This window comes from Ictidomys tridecemlineatus, unplaced genomic scaffold (genome assembly GCF_052094955.1).
Source record: "Ictidomys tridecemlineatus isolate mIctTri1 unplaced genomic scaffold, mIctTri1.hap1 Scaffold_69, whole genome shotgun sequence".
Lineage (NCBI taxonomy): Eukaryota > Metazoa > Chordata > Mammalia > Rodentia > Sciuridae > Ictidomys > Ictidomys tridecemlineatus.
The window spans coordinates 880,249-905,126 of record NW_027524892.1 but is presented as its reverse complement, the minus strand read 5'-3'; the positions used below and the strand labels follow the sequence as shown (position 1 = coordinate 905,126).

Below are 24,878 nucleotides of genomic sequence, written 5' to 3'. Positions count from 1 at the left end.
CCACTGATGTTTGTGGAAAGCGTCACCGGTTAGGTGTGAGTAGCCACAGAGAACAGGAAGACTACAGCCAGGTGACAGCACATCCCGGGAGTTGTGAGGTCAGGTCCTGACAGTCAGATTTCTGCTTCCCAGGCCCTCCGTGTATTGGATGAAGCCCACCCGAGTCAGGTGGTTGCTTCTCTGAGTCTACCAACCTGATGCTGACCTCACCGGGAAACGCCCTCGCAGACAGGCCCAGACTTTGTTTTAATGGTGTTCAGTCAGGGAGGGGAAGCACTGAATTACCATCACACACTGTCCCTGCCACCGGCCTTCCCAGGAGCAGCCAGAGGAAAGTACACGAGTGTTTCCTATCAGGGCCTGGAGGAGGAGGTCAGCGCTTGCCTGGCAGGGGGTGTGCCCCTTTCATATTAAACCTGCAACGAGTTCTTCCCAACTGGACAAGGTCTCAGGAAGGCAGCCCTGTCCTCAGGGTTGAAACAGTGCTGGTGGCCAGTTCGACCAAATTTTTTGTCTGTTCTGACTCCAGAGCCCATGGCCTCTTTCTGACCTCATCCAGGGACAGGAAACGCTCTTTTCACAGGATAAACTATTTTTGCATGCTCTTTAGTTGCTAAACATTTTTTATTCCTAATGAAGTCAAATTGTTTCCAAAAAATATTGGAAATCACCTTTCTATTCTTCAACAGAACCAGGTCAAATGTCTTTAACTAGTGTGTCATTTTACTATCCCTGTGTTTATGTGACAGAAATATTTGAAAGGCAATCAAAAAATGATAACATTGGGCTGGGGACATAGCTCAGTTGGTAGAGTATTCGCCTTGCATGCACAAGGCCCTGGGTTCAATCCCCAGCATCACATACACACACACACACACAAAGGAAGTGATAAAATTATTGACTTGAAAGAAAAAAAAAGGTCAGTGAAAAGTTACTTTTATTAAACTTCATATGTGGCATTATATAAAATTAAAATATTAGAGCATTAAAAAAGAAAATTTGACTAATTCCTTTTAATTATGTGAATATATGCTTTAAAAAGAGAGAAAAACATACATATATATTGGTATGTTTTATTAATAAATAAAAAATATATGGCTTTCATTTTTTAGCCTAAACATTTGCAAATCTGTCACAATCTTTCTCAAAATCAACCTTCTTCACATATTCAGGTTCAATAGACAGTATAGATGGATTTGACAACCTATCATCACTCACAGGGACGAGAGACAGTTTTCCTTAACTTATTTTTTTGAAAATGTTGTTTTGCACGGAAGCCTCAGATGCACAAATGCTCAGCAAAAGTCCTCGACATAAGAATCAGTTTGGCAGAGACTTGGAAACTCCAGTTCATGACAAATTCCAGAAATCAAAGCCCTGCCAGGGCCTTGGGTCCTTCAGGTTCTGTTCTTACAATTTTCAGATGTCTAAAATGTCTACAGCAAATGAAGACTCCGAGTAGTCACCAAGAAGGACAGATCTAAAGTAATTCCACTTCTGTTTCTTCTAATTTCACAATTACCGTGATGTCAGCACTTCCATAAAATGATTGTCTCAGTAGTTGGAGGTTCAAGCCATGCTGAATGTGAGATCTGAGGATTCTGAATCCTTGAGAAACTGTTTATGTGCAACTGAGTCTACACGTTTCAGAACAACAATGTAATTGGAAATTTTTCAAATAATTTAAAGTAGTATAGAATGTTTCTTAAAGCGTGTGTGTGCGCACGCACGTGTGTGTGCGTGTGTGTGTGTGTGTGCGTGTGTGTGCATGAAAAGGGCTGTCTAGAATTTCCACTGACAGAGACTTCTTCAGGAAAGATTATTTTATTACCGACATTGTTTATAATTGCCAGCACATGGTCATAAAAAATGTTAGGACCACACTTCAGTCAGTTTTATGAGCATTTTGAAATCCTCCACCAACTATTCACCCCATTACTTCTTAGACCCAGTGCTGACTGCTCGCCAGCCTGCCTCAGAATGCCTGTGCTGTCAAGTTGCTTGGGGCATCTTAAGCTCCTCCTGGGCTTGGGCATCTCCTCCTCAGACATTCGTCCTATAATGACATCCTCAGCTGTCACTGCTCCCACCCTGCCGGCCCTCTGCTTGTCAACCAGCACTTGATAATTCTATATTTCAGATGAGCAATATTTAGGTTGCTGGTAATTTACTTTTGTATTGATCAACCTGAAATTACAAAACATGAAGTGTGTTTTCAAGCATGGAATAATAGTCCATAAAATTCCACATGGTCTACCGATATTATCTCTTTACCACTAACATAACTAACAGTCACTGCAGATATTTCATGGCCTGATGCCAGATCACAGTATAAATCATCAACAAATACCCACAGAGAAGTTAAAGGAATCTATATATTTTCACAATTACATTTACCACATCAATTTTCAGGTCCATTATATCTCAACTTTTGCTCTGTTTCTTATATAGGCTGAGTCCATCAGTATTTTATCTCTCTTCCTTTTGGCCTGAGTTTGTACCCACTTAATTGTGGGTTTTCTCTTAAGCATCAATCAACTAACCATGATAGCTATAAGAAAATGTTAAAAATTAATGTTTCGGGACTGGGGCTATAGCTTAGTGGTAGAGTGCCTGCCTCACAAATGTGAGGCACTGAATTTGATCCTCAGCACCACTTAAAAATAAAGATATTATGTCCATTTTCAACTAAAAAAATTTTTAAAAATAATGGGATATTGTGTAATATCCCAGCTTCATTTGAGAAATTATTTTTTTAAACCAAGAAAAGTTTGCAAATAAATTCTAAATTTAAATATAACAAAAAAGGTTCTAGAATGTAGCTGTGCAGGCTTCTGTAGATGGAAAAGGGTGAAGGTAATCTAATTGAGTTCCTAAATTTAGAGAGGAATTTATATACATAGGAGTTAAATGATTTTAGACTCACAAGGCCTACGTGTGAATCCTGAGTTCCACCATTTATAAATCTGTGGCTAGTCGAGCATCTTAACCTCTTGAGCTTTTATTTCCTCATCTCCAGATACTTGGAAAATAAAATACCTACCTCCTGCAGTTGCTGTGAAATAATGCATACAAAGTGTTTCCCAGAGTGCTTGGCAGGGAAATTTTGTATTGAGATGGAGCAGAACACAGTGAAAGGCCCACTGGAGAATTCTAGGGCCAGAATGTCTGGCCGTGAATCATGGAGCCACAGATGAGTCTCCTGTTTATTTTCTCATTTGTAAGATGGGGGGAGGGGAAGTTGTACTTTACACATTTGTTTGTTTTTGAGAAATAATTTTAAGTGAATTAATATTTGAAAACATACTCAAAAATAAATACCAGCTGGGTATTGTGGCCTACACCTGTAATCTCAGCAGCTCAGGAGGCTGAGGCTAGAAGATGGCAAGTTCAAAGCCGGCCTCAGCAATTTAGCAAGGCTGAGTCTCACTAAGTTGCTTATTGAGACCCTGTCTCAAAATAAAATACAGGAGGTCTGGGGATGTGGCTCAGTGGTTCAGCACCCCTGGGTTCAACCCCTGGTACCAAAAAACAAACAATAACAAAAAGAAAGTGCTTTCCAAATGCTTATTTGTTTATATAATCTATATGGTTGCTGCTATGACCATGACTCTTGAATATGCTGTCTTTTAAAATATGTAATTCTATGAATTGCACCATTTTTTCCTATTTAAACCTTCAATAAAAAACAACATCACCATGTGTGTTTTCTTGGATACTGAGACCTCAATCCTGAGACTCCCTAGTGCACAGTACAAGCCTGCTGCAATGAAGTCCACCCACCTTTGGGGACATGATTTTGGGAAAGGGACAGGGCTCCCATAGCCACTTCTCCTTTTAATAAATTACTCTGGCAATGGAAACATGGCTGTGCATTTTCTCTCTGTTTTTTGATGACCCTGTGGAAATTCAGAAACTGGCCACGAGAGCCCTGGATAATAGGAAGAATTCATTGTGTTCTTAAATGTCTATGGCCCTTTTAAAAATTTAACTATACTCAGGCACTAGACAGAATGGGGCACATTGTAGTAAAAACAATCACAGGATGGGTAGCAGGCTCTGGATCCTGATTCTGAGTGGGTGATTTGTCCCTGGGGGCACCTGGTAAGGTCTGGAGACATGTTAGCTTTGTGAGTTCTCCTGGCATCTAGCCGGTAGGAGCCAGTGACCTTCAGACACAATGGGTGCAGCCTTCATCCCCCGCAAAATTACCTGGTCTGAAACTGCAGGACTGTGGAGGTCCCAAATCCCTGCTGGTCAGTCAGCCTGGGTTTCTGACTGTACCAAAGTCAGGGAATCTCCAGTTCTACTTGGCTTGCAGCACACATACGTGTGTTTGTGAGTTGTGCCAATTCCCAATCCAGTCACTGCTGTTGAGAAGGCATTGCTAGGATGCTAAAAATAGCCAGTTGGCAGAAGTAACTTGACTTTAGTGCTGTTTTTTGTTTATTTATTCTGTAATCAGACTCTAATTGCCAGTATAATGTCCTTTCTGCTAGCTACTTCCATGTTATTATGCACATTCTGTATGCAAAAATTATGCACTTACTTTTAAATATTGTAAATATTTGCTCTAAATATATACTAGCATTTTTCTATATTATAGCTCTACCCAGGCAGTAGAATAATACTTATAAAATGTGGAATTCATACACAGAGTCGGTAAGATGAGAAATGTTGCTTTTTGGAGGAAGATGATTTTGCAAAGTCGGTGTTTTGCATTATAGATGTGTGAAAAGAAAACCTTGGTTTTTAGTTTAATTTTATGAAGTAATTAGCTCTGCGCTCCTTCCAATGTAAGGGTCAGCAGCAAGTCACATGATCACGCACCCCCTTCTCCCCCCCTACAAGGGCTGCTCCCTAAAGGCCAGTACTAACGCTTTTACTCTACTACATGTCCCCTTCCCTTGAGTGGGAATGCAGGAAAAAAGTTCTGCTCTGTGCTTCAAGTCAGAATAAGTTCACGAGTTGGTAGATTCACCCATGTTCCATCACAGCACAGCTCCAAGGTCAAAGTAAGAAATGTCTAGAAAGCCACAGGATGTTTGTGCTTTGCTCTAAGAAAATACTTGTTAAGTCTTTTTTTTTTCTTTTTTTAAGAGTAGGGTTCCCCTTGATTGGAGCTTCAGAACAAAATCCCATTGCCAGTGTCTCAGCAGTCATAGGCAGGGGAAGGAGATATGGGTAGTGGCTGACACATCTATTAAAATTCTTGAGGGAATTGCTGATTTCTACTCTCTTTTCCATGCATGGCCTTAGACATACAGATTCCAAGATTAAAGAGTAGGTACTTCAGAAAGAATGGGTGCATTATCTACTTCCATTTTCCCCTAGGGGTTGGATCCCTTTTATTTTGATTTATATGTTATTCCATTCTAGTTCTTTTGGGGGGAAAAAGTTTTTATTTTGAAAAACTATAAAATACTAGACCTGATAACAGACACCTGCCAAATATTGATACCTTTATGAATGTATACAGTTTTGCATAACTATGTTCTTATTGAACATAGTTTTAGGAGAACAAAAATAACATTTTTTTTCTCTTTGAATCAGACTCTTAATTACTATTTTAAAGCCTCTTTCTTTTTTTTCCAGGTTGGATGTGCTGGTTTCTCCTTTGCCTCTGTTAGTCAGCTTGTCCTCCTCGTGAACAAAAGGCCATCTAAGACTAATTTACAGGAGAAAAAGTGTATTTGGGGCTCAGAGGTTCAGTCCACTGAGGGCCAACTCCATCAATTTAGGCCTGAGCAGGGGCAGTCCTTCTTGGCAGAAGGGCAGTGGTGAAGGAAGGCTGCTCAGCTCGTGGTGGCCAGGAAGCAGACAGAGAGGCCAGGGACAAACCATAGGATCCCCAGGGCACATTCCCGGCCCCACCTCCTGCAGCTGCCTTCCTTACCACCCAGTCAGCCCATTCCAGCTAAGAAGGACTGATTAGACTACAGCTCTCTGAATCTCATTGTCTCACTCCTGAACACTCCTGCATTCATGGAGCTCTGGGGGACCCTCACATCCAAACCACAGTCTCTAAAATTATTTATTTCAAAAAGTTTATTCATTGTTGAAAATTTTATCTTTCTCTACATCCAGTTATCAGAAAGATAAAGAAAATGAAAGATAAATTTTTTTAGACTTTTAAAACACTATAACTATTTTAGACTATTTTTAAGAACAAAAGAGTAACTTAAATTAAACATGGTACAACTTAGAATGCAAATTCCTCTTCTCTCTCCCCCTTTGTCTGAGGCAGATCTGCATGCAGGTTGTAGGCTTTTTTTGTTTATGGTACACATTTTACTGAATCTCTGGCCTTGGTATTTATCATTACAAGCCATCTAGGATTTTAAGATCTGGGTTGAGGAATGATTTGAAAGTTGTACCATGATGTTCCCTGCTAAGGAGAAACCTGAGATCAAAAATATTGCTTAAACTGATCTGACCAAAAGGTGCACTATGCACTGGTGCTTAAAAAGCATGCTCTTCTCTCAATGAGTGATGGGAGTGCTGAAGCCATAGCCATCCTTGAAAAAAGTGCAACAGTATTTCTTTGATTCAGTTCCTCTAAACAACACACACACACACACACACACACACACACACACACACACACACACACATGAGGATCCTGGAAGTGCCTATCAAGGAACCTAGGTTGTGCCTCATGGAAGGTAGAAAAAACTGGTGCAGGCTAGACTATACCCATGTGACTCCAGTGAGAAGGGCAAAGGGGAACCTATGTGTCTGGAAGCTAATGTGACCAGCCGAAGTGTCAGAGAAAATGACCTAAGAAGGCAGAGAAAATGTGCCCCCAAGGATGGTGTTTTTTCTGGCTACTCACCCCTCAAAAAGACAGGCGAGAGGTGAGTAGCCAGAGAGCAGGAGATGGTGAGAGCATGAAATTCTGTAGGCCCACACAGAGAAGAGTATGAAATAGGTCAGGATTTGTCTCAGAATAAAGGGATAGGTGAGGCCTAATGCCAGAGGACAGTTGAGGCAGAGGAAAGGTATAAAGATACAGAATGAGGCTTGGGTCATGTCAGGAAATATTTCTAAGAAATTTCAGAAGTTTGACCTTTCACATTCTAAAGAGATGCTTATGGTGACATTTGCATGGTAGCTAGTTCACTCCAAAGGGTGAAAATAGGGAGAATGTAATAGTATGATATGTAGGGGAAACAACTCAGAATTGAGGGGATATTCCCAGAAACAGAGGAGAGATCATTTTCTGTGACTACTGATAACATTGTGAGGAAAATCCTCCCACCTCTTTGGGAAATCCACCTTACATGTGAGAACACTGGTAGCATTTCAAGTGTTTTAACATTGTGTTCCCTGGTGTGTTGTATTGTAAAACTTACCCAATTTGACTGTCTTTTCTTTCACCTTGCCTAATCCTTTCCGTGGAAGCGCCTCTTTTATTGTGATGGGATCGGTGTGCTTAGAAAGAAGACAGTACATAAAGAGTGTATTTTTCATTGACTACAAAGTTAATAATTTAGAATAAATATTCCACTATGACTTTCTATCATGCTGTTTCTGTGATAGAGTCAGAAGCTTATGGGAACCTGTGAAGCCATGAGCCAAAAATTAATCTGCCCTCCTATAACTTGTTCCTGTCACATAAAATGGTCACAATGAAGAAGATCTGACCACCACAAATGGGACAGTTGCAGAGCACATTAGTGTTTCTTGTAGTTCTGCCCAGCATGAAATACTGAGGGGAGTCCTAAGACTTAAGAAGGGTAAGAGATGGGAACTTGAGAACCTGGGAAATTAATATCTCTGCTAAAGGTACTTACATAGCTGAACATAAATCCTAACAATGACATATCCTTGTATTTTAGTTTCTAACATATTATATTATAAATTAAAAACAGGAGAAAAAATTTCATAGTTTGAATCAATAATGGAAATGAACACAAAAATTCCAGTGTGCACATCATAATTGTGACAACAGCATCATAAACAATAAGGAAGAGATGAGGGTAGGAGGAGAAGGAACATGGTAATAGAACTCAGGCATATGTTGGTATTGATGTAAAACACATAGAAACCACTATAAAAATAAATTTCAAATATAGATAAAAGGATATAAAAGGTAACAAAAGTGGTATGATAGGGAATAAATAAACCAATCAAAATGGAAGCTGCTAGTGGAGCAGTGAGGAACCTAAAACAAAGAAAAAAACACATGTAAAAAACAGCCCATTGGCAGAAGTCTTTCATTATCTGTGATGACATTAGATGGAACAGATGAGTCTTGGTTTCTAAATACCTAAGAAGCCTGCGTCCACACAAAGTTTCACACAATTTCTCTACAATATTGCATTAGGGAGATAAGCTTGGGTTTGATGGATTCTCTTCTAACAGAAACAATGCACCTGGTAACACAAACTTGACCTGCCATGACTTCCCATGCTCTGTCAATGCCACCAGTCTGAGACACAGGACAGGACACCTTTTGGCACAACTGGCACAGAATGAGGCTGGACACCCTTGCAATAGGCTCTCCAGTGACAGAAGATTTGGGGTCCTCAGGAGGCGGGCTGTGAAACCTAAACAAGAAAGAAGCAGTGGAGGGGCATTCAGAGGAATCCAGGAGAGAAGCTGGGGTTGTACAGAGTTCAGGAGTGAGGCCAGTCCTGGGAGTGAACAGGAGGAATGGGCATCAGGAGAGTTTAAACTGTCTGAGGTTGCAGTAACCACATTCTGAGGGTCAGACAGTACATATAATAGTAACCCCATTACTATTAGCTATATATACATCCAAAGGAAATGAAATTAGCATATCAAAGAGATACCTACACTTTCATGTTTACTAAAACACTATTTACAATACTCAAATATGGAATCAACTGTGTCCATCAATGAATGAACTGATAAATAAAATGTCAAACACACAAATGAAATATTATTCAGCCATAAAAGAAAGGGATTATGTTATTTGTGGAAACACAAATATGTTGGACATCATGTTAAGTGAAATAAGCCATGCATAAAAAGACAAATATTGCATGATTTCACTCACTTGTGGAATCTTAAAAATGCTGAGCTTATAAAACTAGAGGGCAAAATACTGTTTATGAGAGGTTGGGAGACTAGGGGAGATGTTGAGGAGGAGATATTGGTTAATGTGTACAAAGTCACAGCCAAACAGGATAAATATAACTACATATTCTTAGTTATTCAATACACAATGTATCAATGTTCCAAACAACCATAAAGATGTACAATTATAATGTCAGTAAAAAGAGCATAAAGTAAAAATAAAACTACAACAAACCCGGTCTAAATATTCCTTAATATTTTTATGTAATATTTCTCTAACCCACAGAGCATTTTCTTCCTATTACTATTTTGATTTCTTTATCACAATTATGTACATCTTGTCTTCATCACTAGACTATCTCGTCTGAAGGGCGGGTATGTCTTTAATTCATTAGAGTACCCAACACGGTGCCTAGGACAAATAGGATTGGCACTGCGACTATTTTGAATCAATAAAATCCAAAGGAATATGAAAATGACCTACCATAGAATTTTAGGGTTGTACAATGTAATAGCCAACTCAGAGATGATGCAGTATCTGAAGGGAAGGGGGCTGTGGGGAGTCTAGTTAAGAAAATCATTTTATGGCAATTAACTGAAATCTTTTTTCATTTCTCCCTAAGAAAACAAAATACTCCTCACAAATTTTAGGACAAATAATTCTCTGAGCAGTCAGTATTTGAATAATTTTAAATACTGATGAATTTTTAGGCCATGAAAAATTATGAGAAATTTATGATTTATAAATCTAAAAATAGGACTAATCTGATTATTATACATCCTATTCACGAAACACATAACACTAAAATTTTGGGTGAGTAATCAGTGTGGATACCATCATAGACCCATCAGAATAAGATTAACTTTTGTATCCAAGTGCACCCTGCTTGACTAGTACCCTCTGTGCCTTATTTTGAAACTTAAAAGATTTGTCATGTTACTATTTTTTTCTCTCTGATGGATATAATTCCTCCTACATCCTGTGTCATGATCAGTGAAGCAGATTTCCTACTTCCCAAAACCTGCATGCTCCCTAACAGAATGACTGAAATTTATCAGCCTTCATGGCTTGTTTTTCCTTCATTTACTCGCTGCACTCACTCTCTCTGCCTTTCCCAATGTGTATTCACCCTTATCCTCTCTACTTCACAATTTCCAACTCCCCTATGATCTATGCCTGTCTTGTATAGAAACTAAGAGGGATACTCCCACTATATCCTGCTGCTGGACTTTGGTCTTAAGAGAGACAACTCATTATTTTTCTCACTTTTTCATTATTACCTGTTTACTAGGTTCATTTTTCCAAGTATTAGAATAAATCAGCACTCATTGAGCATTAAAAAACGCAGGCATTCAAGTAGCTAATGAGGGTACATGGTACTACCTAGAGTGAGCAGTTTGATCGTGAAGACCTTGAATTATTAGAAAACTGTATAATTACTAAACTCAATTCTTTTTAGACTCTCCCGCCAGCACCATGCTGTCACTACTCATCAGAACAAGCCTTCCTGGCCAGAAGAGGTTGGCAGTGCTGTCCTAAGGATCAGCAGAGCAGCTTAGGTAAATTAGTGGTGTCGAGGGCCCCAAGGAACCCCCTGTCCTGGCCGCCCTGACCTGCCTCTTCCTACAGACCTGCAGTGCCCTTGAGGTTTCCCCACAGCAGCAGCCTGCTCTCAGCAGTGTTGCATGCAGGCCTGGCCACCAGCAAGGCAAGTGGGGCCAAGACTATGGGTCCAGCTGCTCCTGGATTGACCAGCTCCCCAGTAGGCTGAGGGAAGGTACATATACCCCCTTTGGCCTCACCCACCGTCCTGCCTGTGGGCTGCCAGGAGCAGGAGGGGAACGGTCACACAGCCCACCATTACGCCATCCTCCTTACCGGGGTAAGCGGAGCAACAGCCTCCCTGATCTCCGAGAGGATCACATGGCAATGGATGTTTCTGGGTGCACGCTGGTAGAGCATCTTCCACCTGAGGCCAGGGCAAACAGCAACAGATTAACCATTGCCCACCCTGCAAACTGCTAAGCCCTTCCTCCCTGGCAGGTCTCCATCTCCCAAGGATCTCCAGCTTCACCCCCAGACGGCCAGGCAGTCAGTCCATGGTGTGCTGAGTGAGTCTCTGAAGGACCCGAGTGTCACTACAGCTGCGGCACGGGGCCTGCCCCTGCTGGACAGGGTGGGGCAGAGAAGCTGCACAGGGAGCAGAATGTGCTCCTGCCCATTAAAACATCCCCTCTAGTGTGGAGAACAGATGAGTGCACAGTGAATATTGGCTGTGAGGGCCAGGGTTCCAGGGTCCCCACTCTCCCATCATTTCTTCAATTTTACTTAAACAGCAGAGGGCTTCCTCTGGGCAGTTAGGGGAGACTCCTGGCCAGCACAGACCACAGAGTCCTCACTGTACTACCCAGCCTGGCCACAGCAGTCCCAGACTACAATGCTAACAGGGCCAAAGGCCAGACCATGGGTGGAAGTGGGCCAGGGCTGCTGCTTGCTGCTATCTCTGCCAGCAGGTGTGAGCCTGGCACCTGCTATAGCAGGTGAGAACCAGGCGCACAGCAGTAGGCAGGACAGAATATGGGCAGACTCATGCCACACCTTCAATCCCACCTGGACAGTGGTAGCAGCCTTGGGGTCTACATGCTCACCCACAGGAGAACAGGGCTATGCCAGCAGCAGTAGACATGAAACCACTCTGGCCCACAGCATCTAACATCAGAGGGTGCCCAGAGAGGGCAGGAGGGGCTGACCTGCACGAATACCCAGCATCTCACCTGTTCACACAAGCCTCCACAGTGGGGTCCCCAGCGTCCACTGCCTGAAGAACCTCGCGAACATTTTCCTCCAGCCAGCTCATGGTGGCAGGCTATTTCCAGAGGAAGTGCGACCTCCCGAGGTACAGACTCACCAGCTGGGTAGGGCAGGGGGGTGGCTGTGGGAGCAAGGCCTGGGTCAGGGATGGGGGGCTGGCTGTGGGAGCAAGGCCAGGGTCAGGGACGGGGGGCTGGGTGGAGCACGGCCAAGGTCAGGGATGGGGAGCTGGGTGTGGGAAAAAGGCCATGGTCAGGGCAGGGGACTGGCTGTGGGAGCAAGACCTGGGTATGGATGGGAGCTGGGTGGAGCAAGGCCAAGGTCAGGGATGGGGAGCTGGGTGGAGGAAGGTCAAGGTCAGGGATGGGGAGCTAGGAGTGGGAACTAGGCCATGGTCAGGGCAGGGGACTGGCTGTGAAAGCAAGACCTGGGTGAGGGATGGGAGCTGGGTGGAGCAAGGCCAAGGTCAGGGATGGGGAGCTGGGTGTGGGAGCAAGGCCTGGGTCAGGGATGGGGAGCTGGGTGGAGCAAGGCCTGCATCAGGGATGGGAGACTGGTTGTAGAGCAAGGCCAGGGTCAGGGATGGAGAGTTGGGTGGAGCAAGGCCTGGGTCAGGGATGGGGGACTGGCTGTGGGAACAAGGCCTGGGTCAGGGATGGGGAGCTGGGTGGAGCAAGGCCAAGGTCAGGGATGGGGAGCTGGCTGTGGGAATAAGGCGAGGGTCAGGGATGAGAAGCTGGCTGTGGGAGCAAGGCCAGGGTCAGGGATGGGGGACTGGCTGTGGGAGCAAGGCCAGGGTCAGGGATGAAGGACTGGCTGTGGGAACAAGGCCTGGGTCAGGGATCGGGGGCTGGGTGTGGAAATAAGGCCAGTGTCAGGGATGGGGAGCTGGGAGGAGAAAGGCCAAGGTCAGGGATGGGGAGCTGGGTGGAGCAAGGCCAGGGTCAGGGATGGGGAGCTGGCTGTGGAATAAGGCCAGGGTCAGGGCAGGGGCATGGCTGTGGGAGCAAGGCCTGGGTCAGAGATGGGTGGCTGGCTGAGGGAGCAAGGCCAGGATCAGGGATGGGAACCTGGGTAAAGCAAGGCCAAGGTCAGGGATGGGGAGCTGGCTGTGGGAGCAAAGCCAGGGTCAGGGATGGGGGGCTGGGTGGAGCAAGGCCAAAGTCAGGGATGGGGAGCTAGGAGTGGGAACTAGGCCATGGTCAGGGTAGAGGACTGGCTGGGGGAGCAAGACCAGGGTCAGGGATGGGAGTTGGGTGGAGCAAAGCGAAGGTCAGGGATGGGGAGGTGGGTGTGGGAGCAAGGCCTGGGTCAGGGATGGGGAGATGGCTGTGGGAATAAAGCCAGGGTCAGGGATGAGAAGCTGGCTGTGGGAGCAAGGCCAGGGTCAGGGATGGGGGACTGGCTGTGGGAGCAAGGCCAGGGTCAGGGATGAAGGACTGGCTGTGGGAACAAGGCCTGGGTCAGGGATAGGGAGCTGGGTGGAGCAAGGACAAGGTCAGGGATGGGGAGCTGGGAGGAGAAAGGCCAAGGTCAGGGATGGTGAGCTGGGTGGAGCAAGGCCAGGGTCAGGGATGGGGAGCTGGCTGTGGAATAAGGCCAGGGTCAGGGATGAAGGACTGGCTGTGGGAGCAAGCCTGGGTCAGGGATGGGGAGCTGGGTAGAGCAAGGCCTGGGTCAGGGATGGGGGGCTGGCTGTGGAGCAAGGCCTGGGTCAGGGATGGAGGGCTGGCTGTGGGAGCAAGGCTTGGGTCAGGGATTGGGGGCTGGCTGTGGGATCAAGGCCTGGGTCAGGGATGGGGAGCTGGGTGAAGCAAGGCCAAGGTCAGAGATGGGGGGCTGACTTTGGGAGCAAGCCTTTGTCAGGGATGGGGGGCTGGCACTGGGAGCAAGACCTGGGTCAGGGATGGGGAGCTGGGTGGAGCAAGGCCAGCGTCAGGGATGGGGAGCTGGGTGGAACAAGGCCAGTCAGGGATGGGGGACTGGCTGTGGGAGCAAGACCAAGGTAAGGGATAAGGAGCTGGCTGTGGGAGCAAGGCCTGGGTCAGGGTTGGAGAACTGGGTGGAGCTAGTCCTGCTTCAGGGATGGGCGACAGGCTGTGGGAGCAAGGCCAGGGTCAGGGATGGAGAGCTGGGTGGAGAAAGGCCTGGATCAGGGATGGCTGTGGGATCAGGGCCTGGGTCAGGGATGGGGAGTTGGCTGAGCAAGGCCAAGGTCAGAGATGGGGGGCTGGCATTGGGAGCAAGCCTGTGTCAGGGATGGGGAGCTGGGTGGAGCAAGGCCTGTGTCAGGGATGGGGAGCTGGGTGGAGCAAGGCCAGGTCAGGGATGGGAGCTGCTTGGAGCAAAGCCTGGGTCAGGGATTGGGGACTGGCTGTGGGAACAAGGCCTGGGTCAGGAATGAGGAGCTGGGTGGAACAAGGCCAAGGTCAGGGATGGGGAGCTGTGTGGATCAAGACCTGGGTCAGGGTTGGGAGCTGGGTGGAGCAAGGCCAGGGTCAGGGATTGAGTGTAGGCTGTGGGAGCAAGCCTGGGTCACATATGGGGAGCTGGGTGGAGCAACGCCTGGGTCAGGGATGAGGAGCTGGGTGAAGCAAGGCCTGGGTCAGGGATTGGGGACTGGCTGTGGGAACAAGGCCATTTTCAGGGATGTGGGACTGGCTTTGGGAGCAAGGCCTGGGTCAGGGATGGGGGACTGGCTGTGGGAACAAAGCCTGGGTCAGGGATGAGGAGCTGGGTGGAGCAAGGCCAGCGTCAGGGAAGGGGAGCTGTGTGGATCAAGACCTGGGTCAGGGTTGGGAGCTGCGTGGAGCAAGGCCAGGGTCAGGGATTGTGGGCTGGGTAGAGGAAGGCCAAGGTCAGGGATGGGGAGCTGGGTGTGGGAACTAGGCCATGGTCAGGTCAGGGGACTGGCTGTGGGAGTAAGACCTGGGACAGGGATGGGAGTTCAGTGGAGCAAGGCCATGGTCAGGGATGGGGAGCTGGATGTGGGAGCAAGACCTGGGTCAGAAATGCCGAGCTGCATAGAGCAAAGCCTAGGTTAGGGGTAGGGTACTGGCTGTGGGAGCAAGGCAAGGGTCAGGGATGGAGAGCCGGTAGAGCAAGGCTTGGGTCAGGGATGAGGAGCTGGGTGGATCAAGACCTGGGTGAGGGATGAGGAGCTGGGTGGAGCAATGCCATGGTCAGGGATGGGGAGCTGGCTGTGGGAACAAGCCTGGGTCATGGATGGGGAGCAGGGTGGAGCACTGCTTGGGTCAGGGATTGGGGGCTGCCTGTGGGATCAAGGCCTGGGTCAGGGATGGAGAGCTGGGTGGAGCAAGGCCAAGTTTAAAGATGGGTGGCTGGCTTTGGGACCAATCCTGTGTCAGATATGGGGAGCTGGATGGAGCAAGGCCTGGGTAAGGGATGGGGGGCTTGCTCTGGGAGCAAGACCTGGGTCACGGATCGGGAGCTGGGTGGAGCAAGGCCAGGGTCAGGGATGGGGAGCTGGGTGGAACAAGGCCAGGGTCAGGGATGGGGTATTGGCTGTGGGAGCAAGGCCAGGTTCAGGGATGGGGGACTGGCTTTGGGAGCAAGGCCAGGGTCTGGGTTGGGGAGCTGGGTGGAGCAAGGCCAAGGTCAGGGATGGGGAGCTGGCTGTGAAAGCAAGGCCTGGGTCACGGTTGGGGCACTGGGTGGAGGCAGGCCTGCCTCAGGGATGGGGGACTGGCTGTGGTAGCAAGGCCAGGGTCAGGGATGGAGAGCTGGGTGGAGAAAGGCCTGGGTCAGAGATGGGGGGCTGGCTATGGGATCAAGGCCTGGGTCAGGGATGGGGGACTGGCTGTGGGAATAAGGCCTGGGTCAGGGATGGGGAGCTGGGTGGAGCAAGGTATGGGTCAGGGATGGGGGACTGGCTGTGGGATCAAGGCCTGGGTCAAGGATCGGGTGCTGGATGGAGCAAGGCTAGGGTCAGGGATGGAAGCTGGGTGGAGCAAAGCCTGGGTCAGGGATTGGGGACTGGCTGTGGGAAGAAGGCCTGGGTCAGGGATGAGGAGCTGGGTGGAGCAAGGCCAAGGTCAGGGATGGGGAGCTGTGTGGATCAAGACCTGGATCAGGGTTGGGAGCTGGGTGGAGCAAGGCCAGGGTCAGGGATTTAGAGCTGGCTGTGGGAGCAAGCCTGGGTCAGAGATGCGGAGCTGGGTGGAGCAAGGCCTGGGTCAGGATTGGGTAGCTGGTTGTGGAGCAAGGCCAGGGTCAGGAATGGGGGGCTGGGTGGAGTAAGGCCAAGGTCAGGGATGGGGAGCTGGGTGTTGGAACAAGGCCATGGTCAGGGCAGGGGACTGGCTGTGGGAGCAAGACCTGGGACAGGGATGGGAGTTGGGTGGAGCAAGGCCAAGGTCAGTGATGGGGAGCTGGATATGGGAGCAAGACCTGAGTCAGGGATGGGGAGCTGGGTAGAGCAAAGGCTGGGTCAGGGTTAGGGGACTGGCTATGGGAGCAAGGCCAGTGTCATGGATGGGCAGCCGGGTGGAGCAAGGCCTGGATCAGGGATGGGGGACTGGCTGTGGTAACATGGCCTGGGTCAGGGTTGAGAAGATAGGAGGAGCAAGGCCAAGGTCAGGGATGGGGAGGTGGGTGAATCAAGACCTGGGTCAGGGATGAGGAGCTAGGTAGAGCAAGGCCAGGGTCAGGGTGGGGAGCTGGCTGTGGGAGCAAGCCTGGGTCAGAGATGGGGAGCTGGGTGGAGCAAGGCCTGGGTCAGGGAATAGGTGCTGGCTGTGGAGCAAGGTGTGGATCAGGGATGGGGGGCTGGCTGTGGAGCAAGGCCTGGGTCAGGGATGGGGTCTGGCTGTGGGAGCAAGGCTTGGGTCAGGGATTGGAGGCTGGTTGTAGGATCAAGGCCTGGGTCAGGGATGAGGAGCTGGGTGGAGCAAAGCCAAGGTCAGAGATGTGGGCCTGGCTTTGGGAGCAATCCTGTGTCAGGGATGGGGAGCTGGGTGCAGCAAGGCCTGGGTAAGGGTTGGGGGGCTGGCTGTGGGAGCAAAACCTGGGTAAGGGATGGTGAGCTGGGTGGAGCAAGTTCAAGGTCAGGGATGTGGAGGTTGCTGTGGGAGCAAGGCCTGGGTCAGGGATCGGGGGCTGGGTGTGGAAATAAGGCCAGTGTCAGGGATGGGGAGCTGGGTGGATCAAGGCCTGGGTCAGGGATGGGGAGCTGGGTAGAGCAAGGCCTGGGTCAGAGATGGGGGGCTGGCTATGAGAGCAAGACCTGGGTCAGGAATGGGGAGCTGGGTGGAACAAGGCCTGGGTCAGCCTACTGCTCAACAGGAGATGACCAGCTGTTCTGTGGCTCGTTCCTTCCTTGCGCTCTCCAACCTGACCTCATCCTCTGGATCTGGCCTAACAACTACTTCTCTGAGGGATGCCAGGCCAGGTAATGGTGGGGGGGTGTTCTTGGACCCATGCTGTCTTCTATGCTAACGTGAGATTCATAGTGGACTTCAGGCCATTAATCTTGACTTCAGGAGGACTAGAGCCTGAGGTCAGCCACATGAGTGGTCATCCATGCAGGTCTGACAGAGTTCCAGTGACAAATGCTGACGTCAAGTCGCATTAAGCCTCCTGGTTGGCATAGGTCTGTTTGTGTTCTCAGGTGTCACTGGGAGGAGAAGGTGCTCTTCCTCACTGCACTGGGAGCGGGAGGCTGGGAGCTCATAAGTGGTGACACTGGACCCTCCCGAAGTGCTCTTCTTTTTTCTCAGGGGCTGCAGTCTTGTCTTTATGCTGAAGTAAACCCTAACCCTGAGCATAATAGCTCTGAACTCCAAGACCTTCTGGTGAATCACTGAACCTGAAGGCAACCTTGGGGACCAGTGAACTGGACGTCAGAAGTGAGAGTGGTCTCGGGACCCCAAGCCTATGGAGGTGCAGAAAGTGAGGATGGTCTCGGGACCCCAAGCCTGTGGCAGTGTCAAGTGAGACGGGCCTGGGAGACACCTGACCTCCCTTGACCTTGGCAGCTCCCATCCGTGAGCCACATAAGGCCTGTGCTCTGTGACCCTGAAGGCGCAGTGTGATCAGCACCCTTCCTGGCCCATTAAGTTTACAGGCCTCTCCTGCACCCAGGTGCCTGCCTGTGGCCCCCTCTGTGGTCCTGGTGCTCTCTCGGCTGCCCTCAGGCATGTCTGTCTCGGCCCTGTGCTGACTCCTCACCCTGCTCATTCCCTAGGGTGGCCATGGCACCACCTGACTTACTTGTTCACTGTCCATCCCCAGGATGTTTGCCCTTGAACAGGCCTGGACTGTCTCTTGTTCCCCATGCCCAGCTAACTGACCAGACCCCATGCTGTCCTCAGCCCCCGTGCAGCCCACCCCTGGTAGGGGTTCCTGTGAAGGGTCAGTCTGTAGGCCCTAGCAGGTACCCTTGTACCAGCTGACAGTAGGCTTGGGTGTGCCGGTCACGCGGCAAGCCAGCTTTACAGTTTCCCCCAGCTCAGCCGTGCAGTCAGCCAGTTCCTCTTCAAATTCCAGAGGACCTGAGGACACATGTGGGGGTCTGAGGACTTTGAGGGTGGGATGTCAGGCCTATGTCCCCTGGGTGCACCCTGGCAAATTGCCCCCAACAACAGCAGTGGCCTCACATCCAAGGGCCTGGTTACTGACTAAGCTGGGTGTGGCTGCACGAGGCAGGGACAGACCAGGTTACAAGACCATCACACCCAAACATGACCTGGTCAGATACTCCAAGTCTGGAGCTATGCCATGTCCCCACTACATCCCTTTTGTCCCAGGGTCAGCTCAACACCTGCTATGGGGCTCCCTGGGAGGCCAAAGCCATTGGTCCCTCAGCTAGATCTGACCAAGGGGAGAACCAAGCCACCAGTGCAGAAAGCAACCCATGCCCACGTGCCAGGCCTGGGTGCAGCCCGCTGGGCATCTAAGTGATGTTCAGGTCCCCACACCAGCACAGCACCAGGGACACTCACGCCACACAGGCAGGGCCAGGCGCTGCTGGATGCTGCTGATCTCCTTCACCCAGGAGTGCTTGATGATGACTGTGCACGCCTGCAGCAGGTACTTGCGCACAGAGTACTCCCGCTCATGCCACACCTCGAAGGCAAGGTCGTCCCCTTCCACCTGGTCATTCAGGTCGATGCTGCTTAGCTGTTGAGGGGTGCAACATTAGTGGGAGGACAGAGCTAAGCATCCCTAGACAGACAGGGTCCAGTAGGGCTATGCCCAGGTCATCCCAGAACAATGGCAAGTTCTGCTCCAGTGGCCACCCTGGAGCCCAGGAACAGGGAAACCTCCACTGGCCTGCATGACACCCCCAGCCCCTGGCACTACAGACCTTCATCATATTCCAGAACACATAGCTGAAGGTGTCGGTGCGCCAGTTTCGTCGGGGCTTGCAGATCATCAGGTGGTTCCGAAACAGGAAGACATGGCGATTGTGGCCCTTCCAAGGCATTAGGGCTCCTGGTGCTCCCTCCCACACAATGAAGTGGCCCTGGGGTGTGAGTAGATGTGGTTGGACTGTGGTTGCCTGGCTCCATCCCTGGGCGCAGACCCCAGGGTCATCTATGAGCCCAGCACCCACAAAAGCCACACCCCACCACATGGCAGCAGACGCAAGTCCCCCCACCTGGCGGATGGGCTCCCCCAGGGCCTCCAGGGTGCCAGGGTAGTTCTCCATGAGGGACACGTGCAGCTTGTTCTCAGCATGCTGGGGCAGCGCTGACACAACTGCGTAGGCCTGCTCCAGAAGGGCGCAGTTCTGCCGGTTCCGCGCCTTGTTGTGGATCAGCTCCTGAGGCGGACCAAGGGTCAGGACCCAGACCGCTTCAGCCCCAAGGCCTGGCCTGGACATTCAGGGCTGGGGCAGGACAGGGCTTCCCACCTTGAGCAGAGCCTGGTACTTCTGCACCTGCTCCACCGGCTGCTCCAGGTAGTGCTGCAGTGGGGGTGGCAGTGGCTGCGAGGGGTCCCCAGCAGACAGCATCTCCTCAGTGCATTTCTGTAGGCAGCACAGGGCGGGTTTCAGGCAAGAAAGCACAGCTCCAGTTAGGGCATCCTGACAGTAGAGGACATCCCAGGGGCACTCTCACACCTGGCCCTGAACCTGGACAATGGCTGTGTTACCATCTAGCCGGACGCATGCACAGAACTTGGGCAGTGAAGTGGCCAGCCCAGGAGCACAGAGCTACAGGGCTCAAGGGTCCCTGGGGACTGTGGGGAAAGAGATCAGGGAATATGAACTAAGGCCATGAGCACAGGACAAGGGCTAAGCCTCAGGGGACTTTCAGGTCAGTGAGTTTTCTGGTGGGAGTCAAGGCCAGCACTAGGCCTGGGAGTAGCCAGGGAGGGGTACCATGGCCAACGCCATGGAGCCAGGCATGGGCACCTTGTAGAACTCCTGGACGGGCGTGCTGACAACCACGGACTCTGCCTGCACAAGGCCCACCAGGAACTCCAGGTACTTCTCAAAGGCTTCCTGGTTCTTGATGAAGCACATGGCCACATCATCATCTGTGTCACAGCGATGCAGGTCCTGCAAGAAGCTGCCAAGGAGAGGGACAGGGTCAGGGACAGGGTCAGGCACAGCTCACAGCCCAGTCCTGGGCCCTGTCCTTGAGAGGCTATGGTTCTTGCCCAGGAGTGGGTTCTGGGTCTGTGAGACTGAGTATACTAAGCTGGGTGTGCAGACATGTGGGCACGTACAGAAGTGCATGGGTATGTACACTTGCCCACGAGTGTGCAGATGTGTAGTATGTGAGCATGTATATGTGGGTACATGCATGTACATGTGCACGTGTGTGGGTGCATGTGTGTATGCATGTGGCTGTGCATGTATACACAAGTGTGCAGATATGACCATGCATGTGTGGCATGTGTGTATAATATGTGTGCATGTGTTTGCCTGAATGTTTCTGTGGATGTGCGCATGGCACACACATGCACTCAAATGCTTGTGTGAGTGTGCAAGAGTACATGTGCATGGAGATCAGCATGCATGTGAGTGCACATATCTATGTGTATCCAGCATGTATGTACATTTTTGTACAGGATTCACATATGTATGTGTGCACACATGTACACTATGTGCACACACATATCAAGCACATGTCCATGCACATTTGAGGCTGGGTGCGTGAGCATATGTGGTGTGCACATGGGACTTCCCGTGTGCCCATGTACATTCATGTGCATGCACATGGGCCTGTGTGAGTGCTCATGGGTGGCAGGTATTCTTCAGCCTTCAACCCATATGGCGAGCGTCTGTCACTGGGGCATCACACAAGTGGGATGTGCCCATGGGTAAATCGAGTTCCTACCCCAGCTGCTGAGTGTCACCCTCCATGAGGCCTGACCCACAGCTGTGCGTGCACCTCACATGTATGTGTGTGGCCTTGCCTACCTGCTGTGGAAGCGACTGATGTCCTGTACATTGCGAAAAATGACTGCCTTCTGGCTGGCCACGGCTGCTGGTGCTGTATGTAGTGGCTTTGGAGGAACTGAAGCTCACCCACGAAGGTCTGCTCTGAGCTCAGCAGTTCCTGGATGACAGAGCTGGTGGAAGAGTGGCATCAGGGAGTGCCCAGCAGCTGCCCTGCTCCCACTGTCCCTAGTCTCCACATGGGGACTAGGGACACATGGAGAGCTTGCTCCCTTGCACTGCAGTTAAATGGGGTTCCTGTGATCAGGAGCCTGTCACCCAGTTTCAGAAAGTGGGTAGGTGGTGGAGCAAGGGCACCACCTCTTCCCCAGGAAGCCCTCCCGAATGAGGCTCTGGGAGGGCACAGCTGCAGAAACCAGGGGCAGGACCGTGACCTAAGGAGGCTCACACAGCTTCAGCAAGCACAGGTCCCCCATGAAGAAGCACGGCAGAACGCCAGCTGGCCCTTGAGGCCCAGCAGCCAGCTGTGGCTCCACTCACAACCCTCCCCAACACATACCTCAGCCTGGTCTTGTACTCATCCTCGGACACGGCCTCGGGGAATTCGGGGGCCTCACTGGGCCCCCAATCAGGAGACAGCTATTGAGAAACAAGAGTTTATTCCAGGGCACCAGTTTGTTCCACCTCCTCTGTGGCCACCGGGCTCCTGTCCCTTACTTCCAGGGTTCTCTGGCGAAGGGCCAGGATCCCAGGGCCTTGGCACCCTCTCCCAGCTCCAGACTACCATACCTTGAGCCTCTTGTCCAGGTAGGCTGGTGACACACAGCCTTGCCTGGAGGGGCTGGACTTGGTGGGCTTGGTGCGCACAAGCCAGTGCAGTGGGTGGGCTGAGTCCAAGACCTCCACATACTGGCCTTCCCGCAGTGTGATGGCATCCTGCTCGGCCCCCAGGGGTAGGTAGTTGGCCGTGGCCACATAGATATCAAAGATCTGATAAAGAGAAATGGGCCTAAGTCTTGGGGCCAGAGGGGTGAGGCCTGCCAAGGCCCCCGATTGCCCCCCACCTCTGAGGAGGGATAGGTTCTCCCAACCCCCTAAAACCCCCCAGAGCACAGAGGGGAGGGTGCTGAGTCCAAGGGTTGAAGAGGTACCCAGTCCAGGGCCACAGGGCAGGAGCCCCCAGGGTCACTCTGCACAGATGGCAGTGAGAGGGCTGGCTCCTGCCAACGTGGATGGGCGCCTAGACTGTGGTTGCTCACAGCGCCTTGCTGCCCACTGCCCCCTGCAACCAAAGAGGTGGTGGGCTCTGGAGGCAAAGGTGCACTCTCCACAGATAGCAGTGAGAGTGACATCAGAGGTAGTGCTCTGCAGGAACCCACGTGCAGAGACCCTGCCCTCTGCTCTAACCTCTGGTGTCCCTTGGTGTCTCTGGGGGTGATGCCCCTCCCTTGGTAGCACCAGGCCCTTGCAGCCCCCCATTGTCTCTTCAGTAAGTCAGGCCCCAAGCCCTGTTCCTAAGGGTCCCAGCCCACCCACCTCTCCTTGGGAGTCCCCATCCTCTGACTCTGAGGATGACTCCTGGACGCTGGAGGAGGGCCGCGACCGGCCATGCCGGGGGGAGGTGGACAGAGTCTTGGACTCCTCATCACTGTCACCTCCAGGCACCTGCAGCTTGGCTGGGCGAACACAAGAGTTGTGATGTCCCTGGAAGGCTGTCCCCCTACTGCCTACCACCCAGCCAGTCTCCAGGGCTCCCAGGCACAGAGTCCTAGCTAGGGCCCATGCGAGGACACAGGGTCCCAGCCTCCCCTGTGGTTTGGGAGGTCCCATCCTGGCCCCCTCACCCTGTGTGATCTTGGCCGACACCATCTCAGTGATCTGGGAGGTGAGTTTCTGTAGGAATTCCTCTGTACCCACCTCAGCGAGGGACAGGTGGCTATGGGCCTCCTCAGCCACCAGGGCCTCCCCTGGGGGGACAAACACAACACTGTGGGGTCATGCTTCCCCCAAAAGTTCACTGCAATTCTCCTAGGGGCTGATGGTGAGCAGGAGACCAGGCCCTGGCAGGGAGACCATGAGGTGGTGCCAGCAGGAAGAGACCAGTGAGGTCAGCAGGATGCAGAGCCTGTGACCAGGGATGAGAATGAAGGGAGCGGGTCTGGACAGAAGAGGCAGCAAGTGGCCAGAGAATGGCAAGCACAGCTAAGGGGCAGCAGGTGGCAGGCAGGGCTGCAGGCAGATGGTGAGGGAGCTGAGGACAGGGCTGGGCAGGGTCCAGCCTGGCATCAGGCTTGAGGCAGGGTTGGGGCTGTGGGGGCCGAGGTGACTTTGTGGCTCTTCTTAACATAGCCCACTGGGCATGGGCCCCCTGACCACAGAGGTCAGAAATAGCTCTGACTCCAACCAGAGCTGGGAGCTGGCCATGAGAGGGCAGGAACCTAGAGCCCAGGCTGCTCAGGTCCAAAGGGCGGCCTCCCCTGCACCCAACCCGGGCATACCTTTCCTCTGCCCAGCAAGGCTGGTGAGACCAGCAGACTCTGACATCTGTGCTGAGATGGCTGAGGGGAGGAGGGGTGTCCTGCAAGCCCAGCTTGGACCCCACCACTCTGCTCCCCATAGAGGGGGGCCTAGGGGCCAGGACACCACAATCAGTGGCTCCACACCAGAAGGGGCCCATAAAAACTTCATTTGATAGTGTGGAGAAGCTGCACAGGGAAGGGGGTGGCCACCCACAGGGCTACACCACCCTAGCCCACTGGGTAAGTCAGTCAGGGCACCCACTCACCCCTGTAGGAAGGTAGAAATGAGAGCCTCCTTCATCTTCTCCTGCTCCTCCTCCTTGGGCACTGTCCAGAGATCCAGGGGAGCTGTCAGGACCAGTCCTGTACTCCGATACCTTGAGTCCTGGGCTGGGACCCCTACCCAGGACATCTAGACCACCCTGGGAGCCCTGCCTGCACTGTCCCTAAGAAGCCCTGGCAAGGGTCTGTGCCTAAGCGCCCACCTCCCTGTCCACTCTCAGCACTTGGTCACCCATGGGGTTGGGGGACAGGCCTGCCCTCCAAGCACCATCGCTCAGAGGGGCTGAACAGAGGGCTCTGGGCAGGGCCTGCAGGCCATCTGTGCACCATGCAGGCAGGGCTGAGGTTCCAGGCCAAACTGGCCTGCACCACTGGGCCCAGACTGCTCTTGGGCTCTGCAGGAGAAGGATCACAGGTGGGTGAAGGCCATACATCCCAAGCTGGTCCCTCACCACACCCAGGCTCCCTACTCACTGCCTGAGACATGCAGGCTGGCAGAGCAGAGGGCCTGGCCAGCGGCCTTGGTGGCAATGCACGTGTAGGTGCCCTGGTGTTGCCGGCCCACATCTAGCAGGACCAGGCTGTGCTGCTGAGCAGAGCTGGCCATAGTGTAGCCTGGGGTGTTTGGGCCAATCCACAGCACGCCTCTCTTGGCCTCCTCCTTGAGCCAGTGTATGGTGGGGGCCTGGCATCCTGTGGGCAGGAGAGGGCTCAGTGGGTACACAGCCCCACTGGCTATGGGCCTCCAGAAGAGGGTGCTTGGCAAGAGTGATATGAGGGGTGGAGCAGGAGGCCACGCAGGGTGGCATGGGTGGACTGTGGGAGGGTGGCATGGGGACTCTGGGGG

At 51.4% G+C, this 24,878-nt stretch overlaps 1 protein-coding gene and 1 long non-coding RNA gene across 2 annotated transcripts; both read right to left on the bottom strand.

Annotated features, from left to right (window-relative positions):
• Positions 1 to 6,030: 6,030 nt before the first annotated feature.
• LOC144374427 (uncharacterized) lies at positions 6,031 to 14,254 on the bottom strand. Its single transcript, XR_013433826.1, has 3 exons — positions 11,821 to 14,254; positions 10,925 to 11,015; positions 6,031 to 8,552 (listed from the first exon to the last, which is right to left on the bottom strand). It is a non-coding gene; the product is annotated as an uncharacterized LOC144374427 (long non-coding RNA).
• Positions 14,255 to 18,177: 3,923 nt separating this feature from the next.
• Positions 18,178 to 23,625, bottom strand: LOC144374423 (obscurin-like). The gene is given in 12 exon segments (XM_078037265.1): positions 18,178 to 18,369; positions 18,820 to 18,997; positions 19,185 to 19,343; positions 19,479 to 19,643; positions 19,734 to 19,850; positions 20,238 to 20,394; positions 21,252 to 21,321; positions 21,324 to 21,403; positions 21,790 to 21,869; positions 22,020 to 22,220; positions 22,767 to 22,906; positions 23,075 to 23,625. Coding segments are annotated over 12 exon segments (1,497 nt in total). The 5' UTR covers positions 23,100 to 23,625; the 3' UTR covers positions 18,178 to 18,244.
• Between the last annotated feature and the right edge of the window lie 1,253 nt (positions 23,626 to 24,878).